Source organism: Chrysemys picta, chromosome 8 (assembly GCF_011386835.1).
Source record: "Chrysemys picta bellii isolate R12L10 chromosome 8, ASM1138683v2, whole genome shotgun sequence".
NCBI lineage: Eukaryota > Metazoa > Chordata > Testudines > Emydidae > Chrysemys > Chrysemys picta.
Window position 1 is genome coordinate 35,167,522 of NC_088798.1, and position 22,579 is coordinate 35,190,100.

Below are 22,579 nucleotides of genomic sequence, written 5' to 3' on the forward strand. Positions count from 1 at the left end.
TTTTTCTAAGTCCAAGTCAACTACACCAATTTTCTAGGGTAGCAAAAAATATCATCATTAATTCAAATATATTCGCCAGTTGAAAGATGTCATCTGCATAAGATAAGGAATTTAATTCTAGAAAAAACTTAACATTTGATGCCAAAGTAAAAATGTATCAAACCAATGTTCTAACAGATTACTTCATGGTCTGGAAGTAGCTGCATTAAATGAAACAGATATCAAAAGGCTGGAGGCGGTAGAGATGAAAGTTCTTCAAAAGATGGCAGGTGTAAAGTGGAATGACTTTAAGACAAGGGAAGAAGTTAGAAGGAGAGTAGGATGTGAAATCAGTATGGGATTGGCTACAATCAAAAAGATTATGATGGTGGGGACACTGCAGAAGACAAATAGATGTTAGGATGCCAAAGAAAATAATGCAAACATACCCAATGTCAGTCTGAGCCAGAGGGTGACCATCGTCTAAATGGCAGGACATCCTATCCAGAGAGGGATATGACTATGGAGGCTTAATGGAGGAACAGGTCATGGACAGCATATGAACTTCTGCCATTTAAACTGTTTAGTGAAATCATTTGTGCAAAGTCCTGTATGGTCATTCTTTTTTCAATTTAAGAGTGGCTTATTTTGGTTTAGCATAGCCTGTAAATTTACTAATGCAAGCTAAACTAATATAAGTCTGGTTTAAACTAGGCTTGTCTAAACACAGTTTTTACCCTGATGTTACTATACAAACTATACAGTGTATGTAACTTTAGAAACCGTTATAGTTAAAGTGAACTGATATAGTTACACTAGTGCAGGGGTCCTCAAAATGGGGGTTGGGACCCCCCAGGGAGTAACGAGGTTACTACATGGGGGGTCACGAGCTGTCAGCCTCCACCCCAAACCCCGCTTTGCCTCCAGCATTTATAATGGTGTTAAATATATTAAAAAGTGTTTTTAATGTATAAGGGGGGGTTGCACTCAGACGCTTGCTGTGTGAAAGGGGTCACCAGTACAAAAGTCTGAGAACCCCTGAACTAGTGCAACTCCCTAGTGCAGATGCATTTAATCTGATATAGAAGTATTTATACTGGTAGGCTTGTTTTGATCCACACTAGGGGGTTGCACTGATTTAACGCTATCGGATTCTAAATGGATGCAAAAACTTTGGGTATGTCTACACTACGGGATTAATCCGAATTTATATAATTCGGATTTGAAAAACAGGTTGTATAAAGTCGAAATGTATGCGGCCACACTAAGCACATTAATTCGGTGGTGTGCGTCCAAGTACCGGGGCTAGCGTCGATTTCTGCACCGTTGCACTGTGGGTAGCTATCCCATAGCTATCCCATAGTTCCCGCAGTCTCCCGCGCCCATTGGGATTGTGGGTTAAGATCCCAGTGCCTGATGGGACAAAAAACATCGTCGCAGGTGGTTCTGGGTACAGCCTCACCTCCTCCCTCCCTCCTCCCTCCCTGCATGAAAGCAACGGACGGCAGACAACCATTTTCGCGCCTTTTTTCCTGGGTGGGTGAACACTGCAGACTCCATACCACGGCAAGCATGGAGCCCGCTGAGCTCAAGACAGCAGTCATGAACATTGTAAACACCTTGCGCGTTCTTGTGGAGTTTATGCTCAGCCAGGACCAGAAAAACGAGGCGAGGAGGCAGCGGCGGCGGCAGCGCAGCGACAAGCATGATGAAGACATGGACACAGACACGGATACAGAATTCTGTGAAACCACGGGCCCCGGTGCTTTGGAGATCATGTTGTTAATGGGGCAGATTCTATCCATGGAACGCCGATTCTGGGCAAGGGAAACAAGCACAGACTGGTGGGACCGCATAGTGTTGCAGGTGTGGGACGATTCCCAGTGGCTGCGGAACTTTCGCATGCGTAAGGGCACTTTCATGGAACTTTGTGACTTGCTGTCCCCTGCCCTGAAACGCCAGAATACCAAGATGAGAGCAGCCCTCACAGTTGAGAAGCGCGTGGCGATAGCCCTGTGGAAGCTTGCAACGCCAGACAGCTACCGGTCAGTCGGGAATCAATTTGGAGTGGGCAAATCTACTGTGGGGGCTGCTGTGATGCAAGTAGCCAAAGCAATCACTCAGGTGCTGGTACGAAAGTTAGTGACTCTGGGAAATGTGCAGGCTATAGTGGATGGTTTTGCTGCAATGGGATTCCCTAACTGTGGTGGGGCGATAGACGGAACCCATATCCCTATCTTGGCACCGGAGCACCAAGCCACCGAGTACATAAACCGCAAGGGGTACTTTTCAATGGTGCTGCAAGCACTTGTGGATCACAAGGGACGTTTCACTAACATCAACGCGGGCTGGGCGGGAAGGGTTCATGACGCTCGCGTTTTCAGGAACACTACTCTGTTTAAAGGGCTGCAGCAAGAGACTTACTTTCTGGACCAGAAAATAACTGTTGGGGATGTTGAAATGCCAATAGTTATTCTTGGGGACCCCGCCTACCCCTTAATGCCATGGCTCATGAAGCCGTACACAGGCAGCCTGGACAGGAGTCAGGAGCTGTTTAACTACAGGCTAAGCAAGTGCAGAATGGTGGTAGAATGTGCATTTGGCCGTTTAAAAGGTCGCTGGCGATCATTATTGACTCACTCTGACCTCAGCCAAAGAAATCTCCCCATTGTTATTTCTGCTTGCTGTGTGCTCCACAATCTCTGTGAAAGTAAGGGGGAGACCTTTATGGCGGGGTGGGAGGCTGAGGCAAATCGCCTGGCTGCTGATTACGCGCAGCCAGACACCAGGGCGATTAGAAGAGCACAGCAGGAAGCGCTGTGCATCAGAGAAGCTTTAAAAACCAGTTTCATGACTGGCCAGGCTACAGTGTGAAATATCTGTTTGTTTCTCCTTCATGAAAACCCGCCCCCTTTATTGACTCATTTTCTGTAAGGAACCCACCCTCCCCCTTCCCCCAGCTTTCTTTCAAACCAAATAAAGTCACTATCATTTAAAAATCATTTATTCTTTATTAATAGATTAGAAAAAGAGGGAGGGAACCCGGGTGGTATTTGGGAGGAGGATTGCTGGGAAGGAAAAAGCCACAAAGAAAAGGTTAAAAAAATGACAGCCTTTTGCTTGGGCTGTCTACTGGGGTGGAATGGGAAGGTGTACGGAGCCTCCCCCCCCCGTGTTCTTACACGTCTGGGTGAGGAGGATACGGAACATGGGGAGGGGGGAGGGTGGAACAGGGGCTGAAGCGGCAGTCTGTTTTCCAGCAGCCGTTCCTGAAGCTCCACCAGACGCCGGAGCATGTCTGTTTGCTCACGCAGCAGCCCCAGCGTTGCATCCTGCCTCCTCTGGTCTTCCTGCCGCCACCTCTCATCTCGAGCGTCCCTCCTCTCCTCACGTTGGTCCCTCCTGTCCTCACGTTGGTCCCTCATGTCCTCATGTTGGTCCCTCCTGTCCTCACGTTCACTGGCTTCTTTCCTATACTTTGAAACTGTTTCCTTCCACTCATTCAGATGAGCTCTGTCACTGCGGCTGGATTCCATAATTTCAGAAAACATCTCGTCTCGCGTTCTCTTCTTACGACGCCTTATCTGTGATAACCTTCGGGATGGAGGAGGGATGCTTGAGGAATTTGCAGCTGCTGTAGGGAGGGGGAAAAAAGAGAGAATTGTTTAAAAAGCTACATTTTGCAGAACAATGCTTATACTCTTTCACGGTGACCAACACTATTCACATTACATAGCACATGTGATTTCTGTGCAAGGTCGCATTTTGCCTCTTAATGCTGAGTGCCTGTGGCTTTGCTGCTAGAGATCACAGGTCTGGGCAACAGAATTCGGCTTGCATGCGGCCATGGTAAGCCATTGTTTTACAGCTTCTGCGCCCTCCTTTCCCACATACCAAGCATAGCCTGTAGAGTGCTGCGGTTTTTCTGTTAACATTCAGCAGCAGCAGCAGAAAACAAACTAACCACCCCCCCTCTCGCCATGAATTCTCTGGGATGATCGCTGTACCCCTCCCCCCCCACCGCGTGGCTGGTATCAAGGAAGATCCCTGCAGGCACCAAACTAACCACCCCCCCCCCCCGCCGCCGCCCCCCTCCCGCCATGAATTCTCTGGGATGATCACGGTACCCCTCCCCCCACCGCGTGGCTGGTAACAGGGAAGTTCCCTGCTAGCCAAACGCGAAAAACTCAGGGCCAATTTCCCATCTGCACTTGGCTAACTGCAGGGAAGGATTTATTTTCCGCCACAGGCAAACAGCCCAGTAGGAACGGCCACCTCTGTCCCCTTAATTAAGTTCCCGTATTTCAACCAGGTTACCAGGAGTGATATCACTCTCCTGAGGATTACACAACAAGATAAAGAACGGATGTTGCTTGAATGCCAGCAAACACCGGGACCATACGCTGCCAGGCTTTGTCAGGCAATGATACCAGATTACTTGCTGCAAGCATGGTGTGGTCAAGTGTCCTACCATGGAGGAGGGAAAAGGATGCACTGCCCAGAAACCTTCTGGCAAGGCTTTCGGAGTACCTCCAGGAGAGCTTCATGGAGATGTCCCTGGAGGATTTCCGCTCCATCCCCAGACACGTTAACAGACTTTTCCAGTAGTTGAACTGACCGCGAATGCATCCCAAGTCCTCAGGGCAAAGTAATCATTAAAAACCGTTTGCTTTTAAAACAAGTTTTATATTTTAAAAGGTAAACTCACCTGAGGTCCCTTCCATGGGGTCAGAGTCTTGGGTACTGGCTTGGGAGGCTTGGGAGGGTACTTCAGTCAGGGTGAGAAAAAGATCCTGGCTGTTGGGGAGAACGGAGTGCTGTGTGCTCTCTGCAAGCTCATCCTCCTCCTCCTCCTCCTCCTCCTCTCCCCCATCGGCAGAATCCTCAGGCGTCGCTGATGAGACTATCCCCGACCCAGAATCCACGATCACAGGTGGGGTAGTGGTGGCAGCCCCCCCTAGAATTGCATGCAGCTCGGCGTAGAAGCGGCATGTCCGCGGCTCTGACCCGGAGCGACCGTTTGCCTCCTTTGTTTTTTGATACGCTTGTCTGAGCTCCTTGACTTTCACGCGGCACTGCTCAGAGTCCCTATTGTGGCCTCTCTCCATCATGCCCTTGGAGATTTTTTCAAAAGTTTTTGCATTTCGTCTTTTAGAACGAAGTTCTGCAAGCACTGAATCCTCTCCCCATACAGCGATCAGATCCAGTACCTCCCTCACGGTCCATGCTGGTGCTCTTTTTTGATTATCAGCCTGCATGGTTACCTGTGCTGATGAGCTATCTGTGGTTACCTGTGCTCTCCACGCTGGGCAAACAGGAAATGAAATTCAAATGTTCGCGGGGCTTTTCCTGTCTACCTGGCCAGTGCATCTGAGTTTAGATTGCTGTCCAGAGCGGTCACAATGATGCACTGTGGGATAGCTCCCGGGGGCCAATACCATCGAATTGCGGCCACACTATCCCTAATTCGAAATGTTAAAATCGATTTTGGCGCTACTCCGCTCGTCGGGGTGGAGTACAGAAATCGATTTAAAGGGCCCTTTACATCGAAATAAATAGCGTCGTTGTGAGGACGGTTACAGGGTAAATTCGAATTAAAGCTGATAAATCCGAATTAAAGTCGTAGTGTAGACCAGGCCTTGGTGTAGACGAGGCCTTTTGCACCGGTTTAAGTACTTCAATTTAACATCACATTTTAAAGGGGTGTAACTCGGATAAGCCCTGAAGGGGGCGAGGAGCACGCACGGCTGTACTGGGGTTTTCCTCTGAGTTCAGCCAGACTCTGGTGTCGCTGGCTGCGCCTGTACAATGCAAACCCTTAGGCGACTGTGTGCAAGTGTGAAGCTTGTACCCCAGCGGGGAGAAAGCTCTGCCCACAGATGGCACCTTTCCGGCCCACGCTCGGGCTGCCACCTGCGCAGCTACCTGAACGGGGGACACGCTCCCCGCTTTGGCTCCCCGGGGGCAGGTGTGCGCGCCAGGCGGGGGTGCCACTTGCCCCGGGGCTGGGAGCCGAGCAGCGGCCCTTGCAGGAGGTGAGGCGAGCAGGGGTCCGCCCCGCGCTGGGCTGGAAGCAGGGAGGAGGGGCCGTGCCTCTGCACCGCATCGCCGCCGCGGGAGCCCCAGGCACGGCGCCGCAGCTGGACGCCTGGCAGGCAGGTTGCTCTGAGCGCGGCCCTGCACTTCCTGCACCGCTCCAGGCGGGACCCAGCGCGCGGAGCCCCCTCCCGGCTCGGCATGGCGTGCTGCTGGGGCGAGTACCAGGTAAGACCCCGCTGTCCGGGCGGGAAGATCGCCCGCCCGTGGCCGGCAGCAGCTGCAGCCCCCTCCCCCCCAACTCCTCCGTGGGACGCACCAAGGGCCTGGGCTGCACTGACCAGCGGTGGCCCTCGCCTGCAGTGAGGAGTTGCTGCCTTTCCCGCCCGGCAGGTAAAGTCTCCCCCTCCTGCAAGAGCGTCTGTGGCAGAGGTAGGGAGGAGGCTGCGAGCCAGGGGCACCCCCGTCGCGTCCCCTGAGGGGGAGAGTACGGGAGTCCCCTGCCCAACACACTGTCCCGTCTCCGCCGGCTCTGCAGCGGTCCTCGCTCCCCAGGCGGGGAAGGCATTTTCCCCATTCCCCTCCTCGCCCCTTTTTTTTCTGTGCGGGTTCTAGCTCTTGCTAACGGAGATCCCATTTACCTGGAGCCTCGGGGTCTTTGGGTGGCTTCCCCGCGCCCCGTCCACCCGGAACTCTCACAACTCCTGCTAGTAGTTAGAGATGGGAAAGACTCTAACTACAGCCATGCCAGTCCAGAGTAACTCCATTGAGGCTGGAGTGACTGAGATCAAAAGCTGGCCCTAAATCGAGTCCATTCCGTGGCTGGTACAGACTACAGCCCCCCTGATAGAGCTGTGAGTCCAAAAGGCTAAGAAGCAGCAAACTCACCCACTACATCAGGGGAAAAATACTTAGAAAAAAGGAGAGAAGGTGCTGGCTTAAAGTTGTTTGACAAGTCTTCTTTGCCCAGTATAGTCACATGGAAGCGCCTCTCAGGGTACTCTGTGGGCCAGGTCTTGTGCAGGAGTACGTAGTAGTCTCCGGATGTTGGTGTCAGTGGATAGCCATCATTTGTCTGGATGTGTCCCATTTTCCCTGCCCTCTAAAGTACTCTCCATTATTTGGAGGACAGTTAGGTTATTTAATATAGTAATATTGTGCAGTACATGTAAAATACAGTCACTATTGTTAAGACTACACAAATTACCAAATGTTTGACATCTTGTGCACACTAAGTTACTCTTTCACTGCTTTTCAGATGTTTGAAATTGAGTACTATAACTTTAATTGCGCTTAAAAATATTTTTAATTTTAGGTTTCTGTAGATGGGATTTCTGGACAAAGAGAATGGAGACCTCTAATTTATAGAAAATGCACAGATGTACTCTGGTTGATTTTATTCTTTCTTTTTTGGGCTGGTTTGGTAAGCATGCTATCTGTTGAAAGAGAAATCTTACTTAGAACTACTGTAAGCTTAAAGTGATTCTGAATAATTCAAGTGATCTCACTGCAGAAATTATAGAGCCTTGATCTTGTGTCCAGATAGGAGAACCTTTGTGCCTGCACAAAGCCACAATGAAATCAGTTTAGCTCCACACACCTGGTCGAAGGGTCTGCTTGCAAGGATCCAATGGCAAGCTCAGCTTCTTGTACTTAGAACAAGCTCTTTGGGGCAGAGTCTGTCTTTTTGTTATTTTTATGTACAGTGTCTAGGACAGTGTGGCCACTAGACATTACCACAATGCAAATTAATAATCATAGTCTGTTCAATTTTCTAACATCTTTTTAAAAAATTACAATTAATGCAGAGTTCTTTTGCATAAGTCTCTGGCACACTTTATAAACTAAACTGACTTGAGAAGTAGGATGAGTTTTGTATGCCACCTTGTGTTTAATGCACATGTAGATATAAGACACGTCAAACCATAGTGGTATCCGGCAATTTTATTATTTCATTATTCTTATTGCTTACTCTCTGTGATATATTTTATTATTCACATTTGAATTATGATTTCCTTTAATTTAAAACAGATTTGTGGTGACATCCAGTGTTATTTATTCACACTGGCTTTGTTTCAGGTTGTTTCATGATCTGGAAGTGCACATTATTGGCGCATACATGTTGGCACACCCTCTTGTAATTATTGAATGTTTGCAGCCAGCCATTTATTAGCAGTAATCGTAGATCAGATTCAGTGTACTGAGCTTTTTTCTTAGTTTGCAATCTCTGTGGAAGCAGTATGGGCCAGCTTAGCAAATAAAGTTCTGTTGGACTTGTAACTTCCACCTGTCAGAATTTTTCATATTTAGAAGTAGGGTCACAAAAGACTACTGCATCTCTTCTGGCTACTTTTTGAGGTAGCTGTCTGATTGCTGGAAGTATATTTACTGTATAAATAAACTGGATCTAAAAATATTTTGTTGTTGTGACAGAGTTGAGATGCACATATACGTAGCAACCTTAACTATGGAGTTACTACAATGCCATATTAAGATAAATTAAAATATAAAAATTCAGGCATCACAATAGTCAAGTGATATAAATCAGAGGTTCTCAACCATTTTCTTTCTGAAGTCCTGTTTCCCCCCGCCTCACAACATGCTATAAAAACTCCAAGGCCCAGAGAGGGGGGACTTGGGGTTTTGGGCTATAGCCACTGGGGGCGGGGGGGCTTGGGGCTTTAGCCCTGTGGGGCACCGTGGCTCCAGGCTTTGGCTGCTGGGGTGGGAGGGGTAGGCTTGGGCATAGGTATAGTTTGACTTCTCATTGGGGGGGGGGGGGGGGGCATGGCCTGGCAGGGCTTGGGCCAGGTCTGTACAGTGGGCCCTGGGGAGGAGGCGCCACCTCCACCCCCCGACACACCTTGGCAGGCCACCCAGCCAGTCTGGGTTGGGGGGAGAGTGCAACCAAAATTGTATAATCCAGCTCAGAACATTTGAAAACTGCTCAGGATGCAGGTAGGGGGCATCTAGGAGTGTGTGCAGTAAAGGTTGTAGCTCAGGGAGGAGGTAGCCAGGGGCTTTATGTGGGCAGGGGTGTAAGTCAGGGTACAGGGAGGGGGTAGCTAGGAGCTGTGTGCAGTGAGGAGTATAGCTTAGGGTGCAGGGGGGTTAGCTAGGAGCTGTGTGCGGGCAGAAGTGTAGCTCAGGATGCAGGGAGGGGGTAGTTAGAGGATGTGTGTGGGCAGCGGTGTAGCTCAGGGTACAGTGAGGGCGTAGCTAGGAACTGTGTGCAGTGAGGGGCATAGCTCTGGGTACAGGGAGAGGAGTAGCTAGGAGCTGTGTGTTGGCAGGGGTATCGCTCTGGGTACAGGGAGAGGGGGAGCTAAGGGCTTTGTGGGCAGGGGTGTAGCTCTGAGTACAGGGCGAGCGGTAGCTACGAGCTGTGTGCAGTGAGGGGTGTAACTCAGGGTGTAGGGGGGTTAGCTAGGGGCTTTGTGTGTGCAGTGAGGTGTAACTCAGGATGCAGGGAGAGGGGTAGCTAGGGGCTTTGTGCGGGCAGGGGTGTAGCTCAGGGTGCAGGGAGGGGGTAGTTAGGGGCTGTGTGCGGGCAGCGGTGTAGCTCAGGTGCAGGAAGGGGTTAGCTAGGAGCTATGTGCAGTGAGGGGTGTAGCTCTGGGTACAGGGAGAGTGGGAGCTAGGGGCTGTGTGTGGGCAGGGGTGTAGCTCTGGGTACAGGGAGGGGGTAGCTAGGGGCTCTGTGCAGGCAGGGGAGTAGCTCTGGGTACAGGGAGATGGGTAGTTAGGGGCTGTGTGTGTTCAGGGGTGTAGCTCAGGGTGTAGGGAGATGGGTAGCTAGGGGCTGTGTGCGGGCAGGGGAGTAGCTCAGGGTGCAAGGAGGGGATAGCTAGGGGCTGTGTGCTGGGAGGGCTCCCCTCCTGTGGTCGCTGCTCCCCGAGGGCTCTGCTGGCCCCAGAGCTGGGTTCATCCACCCGGGCAGGTCTTACTGGCTGCGCAAGCAGTCAAAGGGCTTGGAGCTGAGGAGCAGCTGCAGCCCCAGGCACCAGCAAAAGCAGAAAGAGGAGATGGGAGAGTGCCAGAGTTTTCCACTGCATGGGACCAGCCAGAGAAGCAACTGCCTCTGACCTGGCCAGGGGGCGGAGCCTTGAATGGGGGGAGAAGTAGGGTGGGGGAGTATGGAACTGCCCATGGGACTACCTCGCTCTGGCACTTCAGTTTGGGTGGGGCAACGCCTCCTATGCTGCCCCAACTCCGCCCATGGACTCGGGGCTTGCAGATCCCCCTGAAACCAGGCTGTGGACCCCTCAGTTGAGAACTGCTGATATAAATCACTAGACTCCGAACACCTAAGTACAAATCTGATTACTCATATGATTAAAGTAATGAATGCACTTAATTCCTTGCAGGATGAGGCTCAGTTCTGCACAGACTAATTACATTTAAAAAAAACCCCAAAACTACTTAAAAGAATATTTAAGTTGAAAGTCAAATGCTCAAAAGTTAGGAAATGCCATAAGTAAGGTTGCCTGTGCAACCTTAATTTGGTGTTTTTATGCATATGTATTATGCTACGATCTTTAATTATATGATCACATATTATTTTTTTTGCATTGGAGCCCAGCCTCCTTCAGTGAATGGCTAGTTAATCAATATTTCTTTTTTATCCTTCTCATGTCCCCAAGAGTACAGTATTTTTGTTTTTACATCACTTTATATATTCAAGCATAGCTCTAATTGACTTCAGTTGCTGCTGTGAGTGCTCAGAGCTTCTGCAAATCTGGCCACAGGTGTCTCACATTGGGCACCCAGAAAATGAGGAATACACAGTTACTGAACACCTGTGAAAAGTTTGATGGACGTGACTTATGCAGCATTATATAGGAACTCTGTTGCAGGCAGGGTTAGAATGCAGTTTTCCAGGATGTTCAGCTTCTTTAAGCACAAGACCATTTTTTCTTTTCCTGTAATTCCCTGCTTCATTAACACACCTTCCAAGTTCTGGAACAAATGTGGAAGGCAACATACTGTAGGGCCTAAGTTGTTCAAAGGCCTTGCTCTGGCCTTCTATGCAGCGGTGGATTTCACTCTGAAATATTCATTACAGTGTAAACAATGTTTGAAAATGTTATGCCTGGTTTTTCGAGCATCAGACAAAAATTATGTAGCTTAAACAAGGAATGATCATTGAATGGGGGGAGGGAAAAAAGCATAGTATTCTGTGTATCATGAATTCAAAAGAAAAAATAATATAATGTATATTTTTAATAGATGTTTATAACTGGCTATGCGGTAACAGCTGGAGCTGCAGAAAGACTTGTATTTGGGTATGACAGCTATGGGAATATATGTGGTAGGAAGAACACTTATATTCAAGGTGCACCTCTTTCTGGACAGGATATGACAAATAAAAAGTAAGTATATCAGATTTTTAAATGAATTGAATACTTGAGATTTGGTCACTTCAGTGCATATAGGCACTAAAATGCATATAGGCACTTTACTAAGAGATACAAATAAGAGAGTGCAAGAATACTAAACAGTAGCAATTCCTGATCCTGCCTTTGGATTCACGTACCCCAGGAAACTCCACCAAGACGTAATGGTCTACCCACGTGGGTTGATTGCATGTTTGGGGCCTGTAATCTTATTTAAGATGAGGCAAAAATATAGTGTAAAATGTAGCATGTGCTAGAATCACTTTTTAACTTTTAGCTTCAAAATCCAGGTGTTCCAATTTTGTGTGGAAGAACACATTACCAATTGTCATGTTTTGTACTGTTTTTAAAGATAGTGAGCAGGTTCAAAATGATATGAAAAATAGAAAGCTTGCCTTAAAAGAGAATTCTCTCCCTCCTTCCTAGACATGTGTTCTTTTTGAATTCGTGCAGTCTGGAAATTAAAAACCTTAAAATCAATTCAATCGCCTTGTGTGTATCTAGCTGTCCTCAAGAGCAACTTAACTCTCTGGAAGACATCCAGCATTTTGCAAAGAACAATGGTATGTAGTAAAGAGTATGAATTCCTTAATCTGTGTCTGGAAGTGTTATGCAGTTTTTAATCCTAGAAAATGTACTCCTGTTTGAAATATGTTGCATTGGATATTTACTTCTTTGACTTAATCAAATAAATTAATGATAATGGAAAGCATGTTCTAATTCATGCTTATTTAAATGTTTTAGTTATCAGAAATTTTATGGATCTCTTGTGTGTATAAAACTGTTGTATGCATTTCTGCACAGGACTGGATTGTTCAGCAGAAAGGTGGCTATTGAGGACAAACTAGTTTAGATTGGAGAGAGAGTTAGTGAATGGATGCCGTTTGTATGCTTGAGAAATCTGCATTGACTTTGAATTGGATCCTTCGAATTCAATTAAAACTATAGCAAAACACTATTATTCCATTGACGTATCAGATCTGAGAGCCCTTTATATGTAATGAGTTTTGTTTTCAGAGCCAAAGTGGAATCATTTTGATTTTATTCTGATACTCTAAATAAACATAGACAAGTAGCTATTGTGCAAAAGCAGTTACTTCTTTTGCATTGCTTTCCAACATTTAAATATAGTAAGCTAAAATCGATCCCTACCTCAGCGGTACATTACACAGCTTAGACTCCATACTCAAGATACCAGAGAAGTGAGACAAAAAATTACCTAGCCTCTACCCAGTGTTATCCATGTATAGAATACAAAGCTGAATGTGGAAGTCTGAAATGCTCCTTGGAGAACCCCAGTAGGCACAATTAAGAAACCATTTATATACTTATCCAGAGCATTTTGTAAAAAAGCCCAGGGTTTGAGTTCTCTGGGCACAAGGCAGGGAAGTTCTGATTCTAAATCTGGTTCTTTTTCTTTTTCAAACAATAAACTACATAAACCTGGCCAACACTGCTTGCTGAATAGAGTGTTTGGCATTTGGCAGGCAATGACTAGTGCTCTGAGAATTGTTCTTTGATTTTCTTAGATTGGATGGCAAGAATACCTATTTACAATGACTTTTTTATGTAATTTTGAGATATTTGATTATTATTTGATGCTTTTTTTATGTACATAAAGACCTGCATACCCCAGTGATGCTCCTTAAATAATTTCAGCATAACTGAATTGCAATACATGAAACTCCATCCACATTTAAAGAATTTGCATATCTGTCTTTAGAGAGATTGCAATATTGCATTTTAATTGGTTTGAGTACATCCAAGCATTGCTTTTTCACTAGCATTATGGTAATGTAGTGTTTTACCAGCAGAGGGCCTGAAGATACTGGACTAAAGTTCTTGGGTCTGAGGCTGGCCGATATTTTATTCCATTCTAAATCATTAAGGGCCCAATCGTGCTTCAGTTTACATTAATAAGGTTTTTGCCATTTTCTTAGTGGGAGCAAAGAAGACTCTAAATACCTAAATATGGGGGTATTTGTGTGCCTCCAGTCTGGAGGATTGGTGATAGATGATGACAATGAAATGCAGAAGATAAGGCAGAAATAAAGCTGTGCTCGTTTCTCTTAATAAATTCACATAGCTTTGGAATCTAAATTTTAAAGATTCGGTATTAATGAAAATGAGAATTGGAGCTAAATTCAGAGGTGACTCTAGAGCAGGGGTCTCAAACTCAAATGACCACGAGGGCCGCATGAGGACTAGTGCATTGGCCCGAGGGCCGCATCACTGACACCCACCCCTTGCTGCCCCCGGCACTGCCCCCACTCCGCCCCTTCCATGAGGCCCCGGCCCTGCCCCATCTCTTCCCTGCCCCCATTCCAACCCCTTCCCCGAAGTCCTCACCCCAACTCTGCCCCCTCTCTGCCCCAGGCGGTGCAGGAGGGGTGCAGGGTGTGATGGGGGCTCAGGGCAGGGAGTTGAGGTGCAGGAGGTGTGCAGCAGGGGGCTCAGGGCAGGGAATTGGGGTGCGGGAGGGTGTGGGTTGTGGCAGGGGGCTCCGGACAGGGGGTTGGGATGCGGACTCCGGCCTGGTGCCGCTTACCTAGAGCGACTCCAGGGTGGCAGCATCTCACTGAAGAGAGAGGCTCAGAACTATGGCAGGAGGGCAGGGGAAGGGCAGCCTGCCCTGGCCCTAGTGAAGAGGGACAGTAGGACCTGCCGGAAGCCAGCAGCCTGCAGAGCAGAGCGGATTCAACATGTGCTGCATGCTCCAGGCTCCGGGGCAGTGAGGAGGCAGCAAGTGGGTGCCGGGAGACACTCTGGGGGGGCACGTGGGGGTGGCAGGTGCCCCAAACATTGGGGAGCAGCGCAAGGGGAGCTTAACAGAAAATAACTCGGGGGGCGGGGGTGAGGGGAGTTTGGCGGCGACAGGAAGTAACGGGGGGGGGGGGGTCTGGGGAACTCCACGGGCCGCAGGGAAGAACTCCATGGGCCGCGGGCCGCATGTTTGAGACCCCTGCTCTAGAGGGAGCTGAAGTTGGTGTACTGTAATTCCACCATCTTCCCAACCCTCCAACGTATATATTGCTCCAACTTAAATTCTCCATAGGCTCCCTTAGACTTACATGTAATAATGTATAATTTGCATTCCCACTTAGTTGACCAACAGAGTCGAAGGGTACATGCAGACTACCCGCCGAATCAGCAGGTAGCAATCGATCCCCGAACGCGCTCCCGTCGACTCCGGAACTCCACCAGGGCCAGCGGCGGTAGTGGAGTCGATGGGGGAGCCGCGGCCATCGATCCCACGCCGTGAGGATGGGAAGTAAGTCGAAATAAGATACATCGACTTCAGCTACACTATTCCCGTAGCTGAAGTTGCGTATCTTACATCGACACCCCCCCTCCCCAGTGTAGATCAGGCCTAAGGCAATGTAGATGGGTGAAACTTGTACACCAAAGAGAAGTGTGTAGCAAGAAGAAAAGCCTCCTCCCCTTCTTGAACATACACATCGATACACCTTCTTCTGTCGCCATAGCATTTAATTTACACCAATGTAGACTCAATTACATTGTTTTACACATCAGCAACTGGGCGGTGATGATGCTAGTCACCTGGATTTTCAGGATGACTGTGACAATTGTACTTTTTACTAATGGGTCTGTGTGTGACTCTATGGACCAGTTTGGGAAGAACATTTACCGTGCTGGCCACGGAGCTATTTGCCTGGTTGTATTGATTGAGCTGCATGTTGTTTCTGTGCCTGGGGCTGTGCTTCCAGTTGCTTAGCATGATTCCTCTCAAAGTCGAGGACATGTTGCCTTACGGCGTGGTACCATGTAATATGATTTAAGGGTAAGATTCTGTCACAAGCATTTTTAGTAAAAGTCAGAGACAGATGCAGGCAATAAAGAAAAATTCACAGAAGCCCACAACTTAAGCCCTAACTTTAACTTTTACTAAAAATACCCAGTCATCGGCGTAGAGCAATTCCTGGATCAATGTGTCTGTCGCTTTGGTGTTCGCATGTAGATGGGAAAGACTGAAGAGCTTACAGTGTAAAGCTCATAAAGATGCAACTTGAAGAGCCACAAAAGGCTTCCTCTAGCATTGCAACAATGACTACAACAAAAAGACTGGGAGCTAGGACAAATACTTGCTTCACCACATTTGTGATCAGAAATGAGTCTGTTTAGATCACCATCAACGGTAACTAAGGCTATGTTTTAGTCACGGGTATTTTGAGTAAAAGTCATGGACAGGTCATGGGCAGTAAACAAAAATTCATGGCCAGGGACCTATCCATGACTTGTACTATATACCCCTGACTAAATGGGGGGGGGATGCAGGGGGTGCCGTGGGGGGGGGAAGAGGGCAACCCGGGGGGACACCACGGATGCTTGGGGGAGGCAGCCCAGGACCCCCGCTAGTGTTGGGGGGAGGGGTTGGTAGCGCTGGCAGGATCCCTACCCAACTCCTCGCGGCTCTCCGAAAGTGGCGACATGTCCCTCCCTCCCTCTCAACTCCGCACGCTGTCCCCGCCCCAAGTGTTGGCTCCGCAGCTCCCATTGGCCGGGAACCTCACGTGGAGCTGGCTGAACCCTCCTCCCCCTGCGCAGAGCTGGCCGAACCCCCTCTCCCTTTCCCCAACCCTTCCCGCACAGAGCTGACCTGAGCCCTCTTTCCCTTCCTCCCCCTCCCCCTGCGTGGAACTGGCCAAACCCCCTTCCCAGGGGAGGGGCGGGGGAGCTGTCCCAACCCTGGCTGCTGCTCCGGTGGGCTGGGGGCCAGTGCTCCAGCAAGTCCAGGCCAGTCAACTGTTGGGTGGCCCCAGGAGCTGACTGCCAGCTGGCTGTTCCCGGAGCTGCTGTTCTGCGACTGGCTGGTGCTCCAGCAGCCTCAGAGCTTACCGCGGCTGCTGTTCCTTCAGCCCCAGGGCTGGCCACTGGCCAGCTGTTCCGGGGTCTGCTGCTCCGGCCCTGCCCCAGAAGAAGTCATGGAGGTCCTGGAAAGTCATGGAGTTCATGATCCTTATGACCTCCGTGACAGAATTGTATCCTTAGTCGTGATATATTCCCCAAAGTTGGCATGTAATATATAATATATCATCATTAATATTCCTGTGTAACTTATGTGTGGGGTGTTTACAAAGAGTTATAAATATGCACTAGAAATATATTCTTAAAATGTGTTTGGCAAGCAATGCATAAGCACAATCTGCCTTAGACAAAAGACTGTGTCATTTCCTTACCTGACCAGCCTGGTCGTCAGGCAGACAGTGAAGGTACATTTACATGCAAGGTAAAAAAAAAAAGGTGTCAAATTAGCAAGTGGGGGAGGTAGCCTCTTAACAATAAAGACTGGGGTTCTGAACCTCAAATGATAAGCAATTGAATCAACTGATTGTGTACAATATTACTATATTCTAAAATTGTATCGAATAAGGTTTTTTTATGAAAGCCAGTGACACTCTGGTGATTAATATCATTGTGAAATGTATGTATCAATACCCTAGGAGGAATCATGGATACTCGCTGATATTATGCTATGTCTGTGATCAAACACAGGGAGAAACAGGTTTTCTTCCAGACGGGAGGAAAGGCAGCTATCTACCTGTCTCCAATGTAAATTAAGCAGTGTGGAGTCAAAACAATGGAAGCCCCATTTAAATATAGATTAACATGAGGATAGAAAATCCAGAAGAAGGGAAGAACAGCAGGAAGCCTTCTAGGCTCTTGAGGCAGACACAGTGAACTTTGTGGTGATATAAGGAGGGCAAAAAGATACGTGAGTTGCCCATCACTTGGGGGACTGAAGGGGCGAGAGCTGGATCCTTCAGCCAAAGGGGTTGAAGTCTCTGGGAACTGAGTTTGGTGAGAAACCTGCTTAGGCAAAGATTGTAACTTGCTTGTAAGACTAAAACAATTTTCAGCATATTTTTACTTTTGTTTGTTTGTAGCCTTTTATGTCTTTATTCCTTATACTGGATATCACTTATCCTATGCCCTTTTTAAAATAAACTTGTTTTATTTTTACTATAAACCAGTTGAGGGCTGTGACTGAAATTAGTGTGTTTGTCAAACCCCAATTAAATTAGTGAGCTGCATTTTCTCTTTGAAGGAGCAAAGAACTTATTAAGTTCCGTGAGTGTTCCAGGAGAGGGCTGCATGCTGCAGGGAGACATCTCTGGGGAACTTGGGAGTTGGGGTTCACTGTTTGTTATTTGTAGGGCAAGGTTTGGGCTGGCAGAGCCCTGAAGAGTTTGCTGCCAAGGCACACAAGCTGGTGTGTCAGGGAATTTTCATACTGCTTAGCAGCAGCAAAATTCTCACTTGCTGAGTCAGAGAGGATAACTCAGTTCTGGGCCCTCCGCAGATTGGCAGATGATTTTAGGGAAATTCAGGACGGGGAAGGTATTAAGTTTATTCTACAAATAGTAACTGGGCGGTGGAAGCCAGGGTGTGACCTGCATGCTTGTGTGCAGGCTGTTGGTGTCAAGGCTGTGAACCACAGAAGCATAGTTTTGAATGCACCAAGAGGTGCAGGTGGTGACACAACCCGTTACTGGTCTGAGTTGAACTCCAAAATGTCACACCCTCATCAGAGTTAATCATTGTCAGTGTTTAAGACCTGATCGGTGAAGTGTAACATTCACCCCTTGGGAGAGTCAGAGTTCCCAGTCCGTTGTTCATACTGACGGATAGGCTGCCCATACTGACGGATAGGCTGCCCAAACAAGAGACACAATTCCTTCTGATTGCAAAGCCAACTCCTGTGTTGTGGGGCTCATTTTGTGGGTGTCCCTTCCAGAAGAAAGTATACCTAGCATGCTCCTCAGCCAGTTGATCCTCTTCAGCAAGTCACATCTCTCTGAGCTGCAATGTGGATACAATATCTTTCAAGCTCTTGAGCAACTGAAGCAGTCCACCGGGCAGGACCATTAGTTTGGTTTGGACAGTTAAGGGGTGTATGAACAGTCCACCTTGCAACATTGAAAGAAAGGAAACTTTTCAAGGTGTGTTTGAATTTTGACTGCCTCTGGCTTCGGTGGGCCGTTCACGATGAGCAATTTTCAGGAGAACTTTTCTAGCACCCTCCTTTGATTGAGGTCAGCTGTGCTATTCCTGATTAGAGCAGTTGAGTCAATCAAGATGCTGCTTGACTATAGTATCACCCCAAGTCAACGCAGAGTCTTGACCTGCCCACGTGCAGGTTCACAACTATGACTCCCAGCGATGTCCATCACCTCTCACTTTCACCATTCCCCTATCACTCTGGGACTTATTAAACTTTCAAAGGCTGTACCAGAAATTGTGCAAGGTGGAGGAGCAGTTGTATACCAACTCACATACTCTCTCGATCAACAAGACCATTTCCAGTGGCAAAGTAAATCGAGACAACTGAAGGACTTGCTAGTTGCATGTTTATTTTCAGAGTGTCCTTCTCTTAAATCAGTTGCCCAATTTCCCAGGCTAACAAGCTTGATCTGCCCAGCAAATGGGTATAAGTAAGTCTAATTTGCACCATGTTCCACATCATCTCTGAATTTGGCCCTAAGGGGAGGCTTCTCGAGGTATGAGAAATCATCTGAGTTTAGAGAAATTTGGATTTTTCCAGTGTTTCTGTTAGTTACATCTCCTAAAAGAAGTTACAACAATGTTCTGTTAGTTGCATCTCCTAAAAGAAGTTACAACAATGTAGTGATAAAAGTAGGAAAAACTGAAAACATTACTCTCTCTAGAGAACGGATAAGGGTTTGATCTTGATTCATGAAACTGTTATCTGGACTGTTTAAGATTTTAATCTGTCTCCTAAACAGAACAGTGTTTAACATCATGTTGTTTTTTTTTAATTTAAATACAGAATTATTGAGGAAAAACACTAGTTTTGCTAATTAATATTTATTATGTTGCACAAAATCTTCAAAACAATGATTGATTTGAGCAGCCATGTAATTAAGTGCTATTTATAGAGATTTTTAGTATTTTTAAGAAGTGTGTTTTCTGCCCAGAAATGGATGTGAACTAATAACAAGTTACCATTTGTGGGGTTTTTATTCTCTTAGGTTCTTGCCTTTGTATGTATAACTTGAACATTTCCAGTTACACGCTAAATCCAAAGGCGGCTGAGTTGTGTCCCACTCTGCCAGTTCCACCAAGGTAAGAATTACTGTGTGCTTTACTGCACTGTTTATTCGAGACAACTTTTCAAAGACTGTCCTTCCCATTTAGTCTTTGACTTGATGCATAACAATCAGAATTATTTTACTTTAATATCTTTGATTTTATATTTTTGAATTCTCATGTTTATACATACACACACACACACACAGTTCATACCCCTGTTCGGCAGAGATAGTTAAGCATGTGCTCAAGTGAAGTCCCATTGCCTCCTGAAGGCACAGAACTGGACTCTTTATGCTTCCCTACTCCGTTGCACAAAGGAAAGTGAGGAAAAGAGCGTGAGAGACCTTTCAGAGGTGAAACATAAAATGAATTGAAAAGAGGGCATCTCACACTTATTTTTGACCATCTGTATTTTCTCTCTGCAGCGTGAAATCCTTGAGAACAATCTCTTTAGATATGTGATACTTCCTCTTAAAAGCAAAACAGGTCGAATCAGTTTCCCTAGTAATAGTCACCATTTACTTGTTAATTAGGGAGGCATACTATGCTGATGGATTGCTGTCTCCTTTTAGATACACACATGAGTTAGTCTGAGATCTAAAAACCTTCTTGCTGGCTTAGGCCTTGGCTACACTTGCAGATGTACAGCGCTGTGAGTTAAACCTGACTTCATGCAGCTGAGTAGGGAAAGCGCTGCAGTCTGTCCTCACTGACAGCTGCCCAGCGCACTATCGTGGCCACATTTGTGGCAATTGCAGCGCTATTGGGAGTGGTGCATTATGGGAAGCTATCCCACAGAGCACCTTTTCCCATTCTGGCGCTGTGGGTTGTGGGACGGGGGCGTGGATGCGGGTGAATTCTGGGCCCTGTCCCAATGCCCCGTGATGCATCGCTTCGCATCACAGAAATCCCTTTGTTTCCGTCCACCTTTGGCGCCATCTTTCAACGGTTTCTGTGCAGCGCGATCTGTCTGCGGGAAATGGAGTCCGAACTGTTGAGGCGTATGCTGACGACTCTCGCCAGCACGTCACGTTTGGCTGTCGAACTATTCCTTAAGATCCAAAGTGACAGTGAGAGTGAGGGTGAGGAGTCTGACGATGCTATCGAGCCGCGTAACACGTACGACAAGAAATTGCTTGTGGCATTCACGGACATGCTCAGCACCGTGGAACGCCACTTTTGGGCTTGGGAAACAAGCACCGAGTGGTGGGATCACATTGTCATGGAAGTCTGGGTTGACAAGCAGTGGCTGCAGAACTTTCACATGAGAAAAGCCACTTTCATGGGACTATGTGAGGAGCTTGCCCCGACCCTGCAGCGCAAGGACACGAGATTGAGAGCTGCCCTGCCAGTGGAGAAGTGGGTGGCTATTGCAATCTGCAAGCTGGCAACTCCAGACAGCTACCGGTCGGTCGCAAACCAGTTTGGAGTGGAAAAGTCGACCGTTGGAATCATGTTGATGCAAGTTTGCAAGGCCTTTATTCGCATCCTACTCAGAAGAACCATGACTCTGGGTAACGTGCAGGAAATAGTGGATGGCTTTGCACAAATGGGGTTCCCTAACTGTGGAGGGGCGATAGATGGGGGACACATTCCTATTCTGGCACCACCCCACCTAGGATCCGAGTACGTTAATCGGAAGGGGTATTTCTCTATGGTTCTCCCGGCGCTTGTGGATCACCGTGGGCGTTTCATTGACATTAACACAGGCTGGCCCGGAAAGGTGCATGACGCACGCATCTTTCGGAACACTTGGCTGTTCAGGAAGATGCAGGCCGGGACTTTTTTCCCAGAGCGGAAGATCACGGTAGGGGAAGTTGAAATGCCCATTGTGATCCTGGGAGATCCCACTTACCCGTTAATGCTGTGGCTCATGAAACCCTACACAGGGAGCCTTGACAGCAGCAAGGAACGGTTCAACTACAGGCTGAGCCGGTGCCGAATGACTGTGGAGTGTGCCTTTGGCCGTTTAAAGGCCCGCTGGCGATCTCTGTATGGGAAGCTGGACTTGGCTGAAAACAGCATCCCTGCGGTTATATCCGTGTGCTGTGCCCTCCATAATATTTGTGAAGGGAGGGGTGAAAGCTTCACTCAGGCATGGACCTCCGAGGTTCAACACTTGGAGGCTGAATTTGCACAGCCAGAGAGCAGGGCTATTACAGGGGCCCAGCGCGGGGCTGCAAGGATTAGGGATGCCTTGAGGAAGCAATTTGAGGCTGAAAACCAGCGGTGATATCTGGTGCCCTGCACGGGAGTGAAGTGCAGTAGTTCCAATCTTTAGGAATCAGTGTCTGCTAAGCAGACAAGCAGACTTGCAGTGCCTGTTTATTTCCTGGGCTAAGGTGTATTTTACTTTATGCAATAATAAAGAATGTTTTCAAAGCCAAAGAATCCATTTATTGAAAAGAAACAAGGGGGTGGAGTGGGGAACAGTACAATCACAGATTCGCGTATGTCCTGTCTGGTGTGCTGTGCAGTGAGTGCTGCACTTCAGGACATCTATACTGCATGGTGATGGGGGTTGAGTGCAGAGGGTAAGGGTCATGATTTTCAGGGCTGGGTGGTGAAGATCCTAGTGTTGGAGGCAGCGGGTGGCGTAAAGAACACGGAAGTTGGGGAAAGTGGATTGGAGGTGACAGTGGGGCACAACGGAAAGAGTTTTGGGACAAGGGCTGTGTGGGGGGGTGGCGTTTGCGTTTGCAGTACTGCTCCAGGGATTCCGGGGTGTCTCCATCTAGCCCACCACCATCACTCCCGTTCTCCTCCTCCACCTCCTCTTCCTCCTTCCCCCCCCCCACCCGCTCTGAAGTCTCCATGGTTGTGCTTGGAGTGGAGGTGGGGTTAACCCCAAGTATCGCATCCAGCTCTTTGTAGAATCGGCAGGTCGCGGGGGGAGCACCCGAGCGGCCGTTTACGTCGCGGGCTTTGCGGTAGGCACTCTGCAGCTCCTTCACTTTAATCCTGCACTGCAGGGCATCCCGGTCATGGCCCCTTTCCATCATGTCCTTTGATACCTTCCTGAAGGTATTGTAATTCCTACGGCTGGAGCGCAGCTGGGACTGTACAGCTTCCTCCCCCCAAACACTGATGAAGTC

General features: G+C 47.9%; 2 protein-coding genes across 13 annotated transcripts in view; one reads left to right on the forward strand and one right to left on the reverse strand.

Moving 5' to 3' along the window:
* Positions 1 to 2,978: 2,978 nt before the first annotated feature.
* Positions 2,979 to 5,343, reverse strand: LOC135973228 (SRRM2 protein homolog rsr-2-like). Its single transcript, XM_065555587.1, has 2 exons — positions 4,688 to 5,343; positions 2,979 to 3,613 (listed from the first exon to the last, which is right to left on the reverse strand). Exons 1-2 carry the CDS (start codon positions 5,235 to 5,237, stop codon positions 2,979 to 2,981), a joined length of 1,185 nt encoding a protein of 394 aa, XP_065411659.1. The 5' UTR covers positions 5,238 to 5,343.
* A 431-nt stretch (positions 5,344 to 5,774) lies between these two features.
* SLC44A3 (solute carrier family 44 member 3) overlaps positions 5,775 to 22,579 on the forward strand; it is a 73,776-nt gene continuing 56,971 nt past the window's right edge. For 3 of the 12 annotated variants that reach the window (XM_005307543.4, XM_042840601.2, XM_024103194.3), the window contains exons 1-5: positions 6,064 to 6,243; positions 7,331 to 7,438; positions 11,245 to 11,387; positions 11,838 to 11,974; positions 19,424 to 19,517. In XM_005307543.4, coding sequence (XP_005307600.2) covers positions 6,217 to 6,243; positions 7,331 to 7,438; positions 11,245 to 11,387; positions 11,838 to 11,974; positions 19,424 to 19,517 — 509 coding nt within the window. In that variant the 5' untranslated portion in view covers positions 6,064 to 6,216. The other 9 variants (XM_065555578.1, XM_065555579.1, XM_005307544.5 and 6 more) reach the window with 7 other exon arrangements.

Excerpts from the sequence above, each read along its gene's own strand:
- LOC135973228 (XM_065555587.1), bottom strand. The coding sequence starts at position 5,237 with ATGCAGGCTGATAATCAAAAAAGAGCACCAGCATGGACCGTGAGGGAG. Across the intron at positions 3,614-4,687 it reads CCCCATGGAAGGGACCTCAG|CAGCTGCAAATTCCTCAAGC; the intron begins GTGAGTTTACCT and ends CCCTCCCTACAG.